We start from the raw sequence: 9,073 nt of genomic DNA, 5'->3' as shown, positions 1-9,073 counted from the left end.
TTTCAAGCAACATTTTTAAAATGAATTTTAAAATGGTAGAAGCGTTAGAAAATTTTTAAATTTGCAAATTATTGATGTTCGACTGTTCGAAACAATGCTGAAGACTCGTGACCAAAACATTGGAACTTCCGGTTGATGTATTGATTAGAAACTTGCTGCAAACTGACATATACATTGAATGCTTACCTTCCTACAACGATGACATCATTGTTAGACTGTAAAAAGAAACAAAAGTACACATTTCTGAAGTATATGTCACAGTTCCTGTAGAAAGAGAGGTTTGTTTGATATCCAATTGTCATACCGGTCCGGCAGAAATTATTTGAATGCCGAGGTGATACAGATGCACCTTTGACAAAGGCTTTGGTTGGAGCAACGGTATTCCTGAGATTCTTGCTTTGAAGAGCTGTAGGGTTCCTGTAGCTCTTCAAGACAAGAAAAAAAAAAACATTTTATTCTTGACATTGCATTTCTTGGTTGATGAGTGTTACCAGATCCATACGACCATAGACGTATTTACACTTGTGGATCCAATTGGTGAAAATAATACGACGATTTGTGGTCTTGACTATCCTTGCACTATCCTCACAAGACTGCTCCTTCTGGGGATTGTGTTAGTAGATGTCTGTTAGAAGTTGGAGGAAGCGGAGCCCTGCCTTCGGGATACCTGACCAAAGAACTCAGAGTATGCCCCACTAGTGGCTGGGCTGCGCTGTTGACACTCTGGCCTACTCCCAGATCCTAGGTGGGTCCAAAAGCATTTCCCACCTAATTGGGAGTATGTCAACGTGAAGAGTGTGAAAATAATATATTTTCCCATTGTTTTTGTACTGAATTCTCCTTCAACTTAGAGATCAATGACATCACAATTTAAAATTACATTGTTTCATTGAAGTCGAAAGGTCATTCAGAGACAAATCTGGGGTTATTCAGAGCAAAATGAATGTGAATTCATGTATTGCTTTTAAATAGGTTAGAAATTAACAGTTAAACTGTGTAATATGATGTTTAACTATGCAAATGAGGGCCAGAGCTATATATAGTCATATTACTTATGACTTCATTGATAACATATTACATGTTGTTATGTTGCTGCCAATTTGCTAATGTCCTGACCAACAGGAATTTGCAAGACTTCCCACAATACACGTTGTACGTCTGCATTATAATCCACTTCCTTACTGCATATGTCATTTCTGAAATATGTAATTTATGACAGAAAGATTTGAGCCATTCATGTTTCAGAGCACCTACATATATACTATGTTGTTAACACTCTGTCCTTATTATACCTATATTACAAGAGAGTAATCAAGGGAACCAAGATTCTAGAAGAAATCAAAAGGAAGTAATTCAGGGACAAAGACTAGACAGGGAAAACAGAGACACATAACAAGGCACATAAACTTACCAAAATAGTATATATAAAGAAACAAAAGTAAAGGAGCATATCTGACTCCACTGTAAACTGGGAGCATGGACCATGTGCAATGGTAAGGTGAGTGTCCTCTGTTTTTCTGAGTTGGTCATGAAAAGTCAAGGTTGGGATAGATGAAAGTGAAATGTTAAACTGTTACAAGTTGAACAAGTCGGTTCTTATGTTGTAGATGGATACACTGTAAAGATCCACAAGTTCATGATGATAACCATAAAACTTCACCAATGATGACTTCAATTTTGTAGCAACATTGCTCTGTTCCAAAAGTCTGATTGTAATAATTCTAGCACTGTACAAAATGTCTGCGTAGTTGTGGCAAGCTCTGGCATTGCAAGGCTTTCTTTCAGTAGACGGACAAATTTTTGCCTTAAAATTTTAAAATGAGATTACTTAAAAATCAGTGAATATATACATTTAATATTTTTTATCAGAAGTTTTCTTTGTTCATTGTAAGGATCAAACTCCAGGCAAGATGGCAACCATTGAAAAATTGATTAAGGCCTTTGAAGCTTTAAAAGTTTTCCATCCTCAAGGTTCAGCCTTAGAAGACTCCAAGTAAGTATGGCCTTATAAATTATACAACTTTATTGCTTTTGACAAGATTTAATCAACATTTATACTTTTGGTTTTGTTACAATAACAGTTTCCAACAGGCAAATTTAATACATTTTTTGTGTATATTAACATGTAAATGAGGTATTAAAAAACTGGAATATTAGACATATGCTCACTTGAAAGTATGCATTTTATACCTAAATGTATAGATGTATTGGCACATAAAAGTATTTTAAAACCTTTAGGCTTTTTATGTGTATTCCTTTTATAGGAAAAAAGATGTTGTTGTAACCAAGAAAGACAAAATACTAAACTGTAATGTTGTGGCAGATTGTATTAGTGCTACAAACATGAGGTAAGGCATCATATATGTAAGAATTTTAAAATCATTTATTGAGCCTGTTACAGATATAGTTACTGTTATAGATATATCAGAGTAACAACTTTTTCTGAACCCATATAAATGAAATTATGTATTCAACCACTTGTCCTTTGCCCAAGACTGATAATAAATTGTTTGGGCGTCTGAAAATATACTTTGGAATTCAAAATTACCAAACCTACTGTCTGAAGTATGGAAATTTTTCTAAATTTGCCAGTAGAAACAGTTTTGGCAGAGACTTACATGGATATTTTTTTTAAAATCCTTTAGTAAGTAATCATTCAAAAATAATCATTCTGTCAAGAAGTTACTGACATGAAATGTTATAGAAAAATATTAATCATAATTGTTTTTTTTCTTTTCAGGGCTATTACTGATTTTCCTAAGTTTCTAGGTATAGCCATGGAGACATTTTTAGGCATGTGTGATGATACAGAGTCAGATGTGAGAATGGTTGCTGATGAATGTCTTAATAAGACAATTAAGGTTTGAAAAAATAGTTTCTTTAAGAATTTGACTGGCATTGTCTCTAGTGATGTAATTTTCTTAAAAGCAGGAACAAGTTACTCTGAACATCACTTTCAATCGTCTGAGAAATTTCGATGAATTAAAAAAGTAGGGTAAGATGTCACTTAAATTTGATTAAAAGACAATGCTCAATAAAATCAATAAGGAGAACTCAACAAGAAGATTGCCAGGATAATTACCAAATTAGTAAGTTTCTTGTAAGTTGATTTAAGACAAAAAAATATGAAGGAGATTTTCTGTAGTAACTTACCATATTTTCAGTTGATAACAAGCGAATAACATTTTATTCTAGATTTTACTTGAGACAAATCTAGGGAGGCTTCAAGTAGAATTATATAAAGAAATAAAGAAAAATGGTTCATCAAGAAGTCTTAGAGCAGCTTTATGGAGATTTGCTGATATGGCCCATCTTATCAGGCCTCAGAAGAGCAGGTTTGTTTTAGTTTTGTTGGGTTCTGAAGAACTTGCTAGACCCTATATAGACAGGCTGGAACTGTATGTTTTAACTATGTTCATTTGCCAATCTATCAACTTCATAATAGTTTTACAATGAGTCATTTCGTTTGGTAATCTTATGAAAGCTTTACACCAAGATTATTTTTGTGATGGTTATGTCCCTTGGTAAAAATGATTAAGCGCTTTTGATTTTGCCAGCAAGGGTTGATTATTGCTTTGCCATTTCAGTGCACACAGAGTACTTGTGCAATTTATACCTTATTAAGAATTTTACAAGTTTATTCATGTTTGTATCAGTCAACTGGTAATATATTTTCTATTCATTTTTAAATACTGAAAAGTTAAACAGTTTGGTTTTCATGGAGAAAAGTATTAAAACTTTAGCAAAAATTGCAATAGGTAGAATGTCTGATAAATCCTTTCTTTTAAAAGATAACTGTTAAACTGAATTCATTAAATAATGGTGCTATTGCTAATGTTTTAGACCATACATTGTGAATCTCTTACCGTGCCTGGCAAGAACTTGTAAGAGAGAAGATGAAGCTATTCAAGAGACATTATCTGTTGCAATGCAGAAAATCTGTCCTCCATTGATGGGTTTTGCAACAGAGTCAGAGGTCAAGGTTAGTGCTATTGTCAATGATTTTTTTTCACTATACCCTGCAATGGTGACACAAAGAGGCAAGCTTTTATATGAAAACCTCCAAAAAGTTGTGTATCTGTCCATCCCCTGAAACTTTGTACAGTAGTAAAGTACCATACAGTATAGGTTAAGTTCAATTTTCAGCAAAATCCAAAATATAGATTATGATTTAAGTCCGTTTGGACATTTTGCCATCCCCTTTTTTCACCATCATTTGGTGGGGTATCTCTTAATGATCCATTAATACCCTATTTCTTTAATGGTGAAGCTTTTTGATTAATTGATAAAGAATACTCTTTGAGATGAAAAAAATATGTTCTGAATATCTAATAAAATGCTAATATATTACAGGCATTATTAAAGGCTTTTTTACCAAACCTAAGATCCAATTTAGCCTCATGTAGAAGAAACGCTGCCTCTAGTCTAGTACTTATATGTAAATACAGTAGAAGTCCTAACTCCTTCTTCAAATATTTACTTGGAATCCTTGTTGGTAAGTAATACTTACCTTGTAACATTCAATTTTATTTTTTTGAAGTTGAACTGAAGAATACTGAAGAAATATATCACAGAAACTCTATGTTATCAGTGTTTATGGAGCAAAACTGTGTTGTGACGTCAGTAAAATTGGATAAAACTTATCTATGAAGTTGGAAATAAGACTGTCATATGTGTATGACGTTGGTCATATGTTTATCAAAGATGACCATGTCATATTAGAATTCCCTACTTAAGAGTTCATGATATATTGATAGAATAAATGCTTGAGTTGATATTTTTTCTTAAAGGTATAAATGCTATTGGAAATGTGTTTTATTTTTAAAACTGTTGACTGCTGATAGACCTAATGATTTTTTATACAATTGCAAAAAGAAAATGCAATTGTTTCCATCCTCCAAAAGAAAGGTTTGGATTGATTTTAATGAATAAATAAGTTGTATATCAAAATACTATGCTATGGCAAAGGTGCCAAACAAATATCCTTTTGCTGACACCAAATGATTTCTTTTTAGAACATGTAATTCCTGTTGATGGAGATCAGCCTAATTACCACCTGTTAGGTACCTTGTTATGTCTGAGAACCTTGATACCCCACTTGTCTGATCCCTCCAATCTAGACCATGGCCTAAAAGGAAGTTTTGGTAACACAGCCAAAGACATAGAAGACACAGGGAACAGAGAACAGCTGATTAAGGTAGTAAGGTTTTGTTAGGTTTTATAATGTACTTAAAATCAAATTTGGTTCACCTTTACTTGAAACAGACATTTTGAATTGCGCCATTTACTGATTCTGTTCTACATTTTAAGGTAGGTCTTCAATGTCTAGTAAACCAGAGGTGTTTATTTATTTTCTACGAATTTTGACTGCAAATTAAAGTCTACAGATTGTGAATATCTCTGTAGTACCTATGTTAAAATTTCACAAAGTTCAGGATTTTACTGATCATCAAATAATATAGACGGGTCAGGTATACAAATCTCAGTTTAAGTTCTAAATAGTTTTAAAAAGACCTTGCATCAATAAATGAAATATCCAAATGCCAATTGTTCTAAAATCGTGAGATTTATCTTTTAATTGTAGCATTTTTTTCTCTTTATATTGACTCATTTATTAAAGAACAATATGTAATATGCAGCAGAGGGATATCCATAGAATGATTTATACTTAAAGGGCTATCCATAGAATGATTTATACTTAGAGGGCTATCCATAGAATGATTTATTCTTAAAGGGCTATCCATAGAATGATTTATACTTAAAGGGCTATCCATAGAATGATTTATACTAAATGATCTATTGATTATGGTGAATATTACACATGTATATCATACATTAACTACTGTGGAAGTACTTTTATTTGTGGAAACCAATTTTCATGGATAACAAAGGGAACACAAAATTGTGGATTCTTGAATTCATGGTTTTGAGGTTTTCAGGAAACACATCAATAGGGATTTTCTAATCATTGTGAACCAAATTTCGTGGTTTGGTTTACCCATGAAAACCACGAAAATTGGTACCTCACAAATAATAGTACTTTCACAGTTTACCCTATCATGTTTACAAAGTACTTTCATGTAAATTACATGTACAATAAACTGTATAATGCATAAAACCAAGTTTTCTTTTGTTTAAGGTTATACAAATTTTAATGTATTTGATGGGGAACTCAGACCATAACATTGTAAATGCTTCGCTAGAAGCATGTCATCAGTTACTGAAGCATCCTACACCAGTATTACTGTCCATACTAAACACTAAGGGAAGCATTAAGAAGACCACAGTATACAAGGCTGATGTATATCTACAAACTTCTGACATGGGTACTGTTTCACATGATTATCTCATTTTCAACTTTCATTTTGTTTTGATTTTCTGTTTTCCAAATAACACACGAAATTAATTTTCTAACCATATGTAAATTCAGGTTTATAACATGTACTATGATATATTATACATTTCTGTGTGTATTGAAGCATATTGTAATGTATTGAGCATAATTTGTACTGATATGCATAGAAGAATATAGGCCAAAAAGTGACTAGCAATGTGATAGTATATTAAATTTAAGAAAAAAATCTTTCTAGGAATGAATGCAGTTCCAAGTATATCTAAGTTAGGAGAGGATATTGTAGTAGATGATGACACAGATATATCAGAGTCTATAGCTGATGAACTTGTTGATCAATCACATTTAATGTCTGAACTTGAAAGTGATTTACCAGAAAATACAAATGATGAAATAAATGACAAAAGTGCTGAAGCTGAAAATGTGAAGATTGACAGTCATACAAATCAGGTTGTATTCACTACATCAGATGCTGAATATTCTGGATTAACAATTGGTGATCTGAATGATGACAAATCAGAACGATCCAATTTATCTCAGTTACGAACCGGAAGCCAAGAGACATTAGATAGTGTTCCGAGTTTGAGTCCAACACACCTGAGTCAGCCACAGGTTACCATTACTCAAGACATGAATGGAAATCCAGAAATAGAAGTAGAAATCCCTTCTGAACAAATTGACACTACTATTAAAGATACTGAAATTGTTCCCGATCATATTGGATCTCTGACAGATGATAATAAACCTATTATTTATATTGCTAGATACATTTGTAGAAAATTTCTATTGGATGGAAGGAAAGGGGAGATAATTTCTGACAGGAAAGTTCGTGTTAGCATTAAATCATTAGGTCTTGGATGTTTGAGTTCTGTTTTTAACATTTTACCAGAGATTTTCTTCTACAATTTGTTTAAAGATACAGATGCAGGTAAGTATTAGGAATTAGTAGCTGACAAAATTTATTTTTACATTATTGGTGATTTTGGTGAATTTTATAGAATGATTACAAATTATTGAGACTTTGTGTTGCTATGGATATGTTATCATTCATAACATGTCTAAATGATAATCAGAATTTGCACTTGAACAAAACATGAACACTAGTGCATCCAATATTTTTTTTTATTCTATTAATGTTTCAGAGGATAACCAGTCAATACTAGATGTTATGATGTATGCTAGCCATCTTGATCCACAATTGAAAGGCAATGTTACATTACTGATTGGCAGCTTTGTTAGATCTGCCCTCAAAGCAGCTAAAGGCAACTTTAAAAAATGGACGATTACTTTAGGATTTGACTCTAAAGGTAACTTTGAAATCAGTGAATTAAAAAATAAATCCATGTGAATAGGTCCGTTTAAATGTATGTCATTCTTTAAAATTTAAACAGTGATCCCTATGATATAATATGTTGAGTATTTCTGAATGAAAATCATTTTATCAAACACTATTATTTACCATAATATCCCTTTGATAAAACATAGCAACATAGAACATTTAGGAATAATGAAAGCAGCAATCACTGTTTTCAGTTTCTTAACAGGAAATTTATTTTTTTCAATGACTTTTTTTTCATATTTGAAGAAATTACATTATTCATCATGTACATCATGGAATTTCTTTTTAAATCAGAAAAAATGAATTGGTCAAAAGAAAACATTTTTATTTCACTTTTTTCAGCAGTTACCATATCTTCCTTACTGGAAACTATTTTAAGTGTACTTGATGACAGTTCCTCAGTAGCAGTCAGATTAGCACTCTCAGCCTTACAGTTATGTATACACGACCTACTACTCAGTGTGAATAGTGATATAGGACTTATGGCTTTACTGAAGTTACTTGAAATTAGAGAAAATCCTTATTGGTTGGTCAAGGTAGGACTGTTGTTCAGTGTTTTATTAATTTTTTTCGCATCAATGTTTTTCATTAATTCTGTTACATCAACTTTTAAGAACAGCAGTACTTGAATACTTGTATTTTTAAAAATTAGAGGTAATGTGTATTGGAGGTTTTAGCTATATGTATTACATATACAGGTTGGGAGTTCTACTATATATATATATCATTATGATACCCCCACTCAGCTAGTGTTTGGTAAATTGGAATCACCTTGTCCGTTAGCCGGTTTGTCATTCCCAAATCATGCCCAAATTTCATCTCAATTATCCTGACTCCTAATGGATAGATTGATTTCAAATTTGGTATGTGGCTTTATAAAGTTGGGGCATACAGTATGTAGTTTATCACACGTCTGAAGAGACTTTTTAGGTACATTTTTAAATAATCTTTCCAGGTACAACATTCATTTTTGCCTTTTTCCAGACTTAGAATGTCAAATGTATTGCATAAAGGAGTATTTACATTAACTGATAGGCTGTCAATTCATTTTAAAGTAATAACCAGTTTTTGAAATAACCATGTGCCTCCTTAGAAAAAGTTTTATCCAAAAAAAAATAGTCTTGTTTCATGCTACCAACAATAAAATAGGGTAGGTAGGGAAATTATTTCCTTTTTTCAAATACATTTTACATTTAGTGAATGGGGAAACAATCTAGACTTCAATGGTGCTTGAGCTAAAATGGTCATAAAATGTTTAGGGTAGGCAATGAAGCAGGAAACAGACACCATTATTTCTTTTTTGCCTTATCAAGAATAACTTTAAAATAAAATCCTTACTGTGAGAGCAAATTTTCTTATTTTACTTCCATGTGCATGGAATG

The 9,073-nt window shown here is 32.2% G+C and overlaps 1 protein-coding gene across 5 annotated transcripts in view; it reads left to right on the top strand.

The window, feature by feature from the left end:
• Positions 1-107: 107 nt before the first annotated feature.
• LOC148621887 (huntingtin-like) overlaps positions 108-9,073 on the top strand; it is a 50,279-nt gene continuing 41,313 nt past the window's right edge. For 3 of the 5 annotated variants that reach the window (XM_088576718.1, XM_088576716.1, XM_088576719.1), the window contains exons 1-12: positions 108-278; positions 1,893-1,993; positions 2,265-2,348; positions 2,741-2,861; positions 3,196-3,335; positions 3,844-3,982; positions 4,354-4,495; positions 5,016-5,197; positions 6,140-6,326; positions 6,591-7,280; positions 7,495-7,659; positions 8,037-8,227. In XM_088576718.1, the coding sequence (XP_088432844.1) occupies positions 1,911-1,993; positions 2,265-2,348; positions 2,741-2,861; positions 3,196-3,335; positions 3,844-3,982; positions 4,354-4,495; positions 5,016-5,197; positions 6,140-6,326; positions 6,591-7,280; positions 7,495-7,659; positions 8,037-8,227 (2,124 nt within the window). In that variant the 5' untranslated portion in view covers positions 108-278; positions 1,893-1,910. Of the gene's footprint in view, positions 279-1,892; positions 1,994-2,264; positions 2,349-2,740; positions 2,862-3,195; positions 3,336-3,843; positions 3,983-4,353; positions 4,496-5,015; positions 5,198-6,139; positions 6,327-6,590; positions 7,281-7,494; positions 7,660-8,033; positions 8,228-9,073 lie in introns of all 5 variants that reach the window. The other 2 variants (XM_088576717.1, XM_088576715.1) reach the window with 1 other exon arrangement.

Source organism: Perna viridis, chromosome 3, assembly GCF_037379345.1.
Source record: "Perna viridis isolate PV_CMFRI_1.1 ecotype Kerala chromosome 3, ASM3737934v1, whole genome shotgun sequence".
NCBI lineage: Eukaryota > Metazoa > Mollusca > Bivalvia > Mytilida > Mytilidae > Perna > Perna viridis.
Note: the sequence above shows the minus strand (reverse complement) of the source record. Positions and strands in the feature narration are given on the sequence as shown.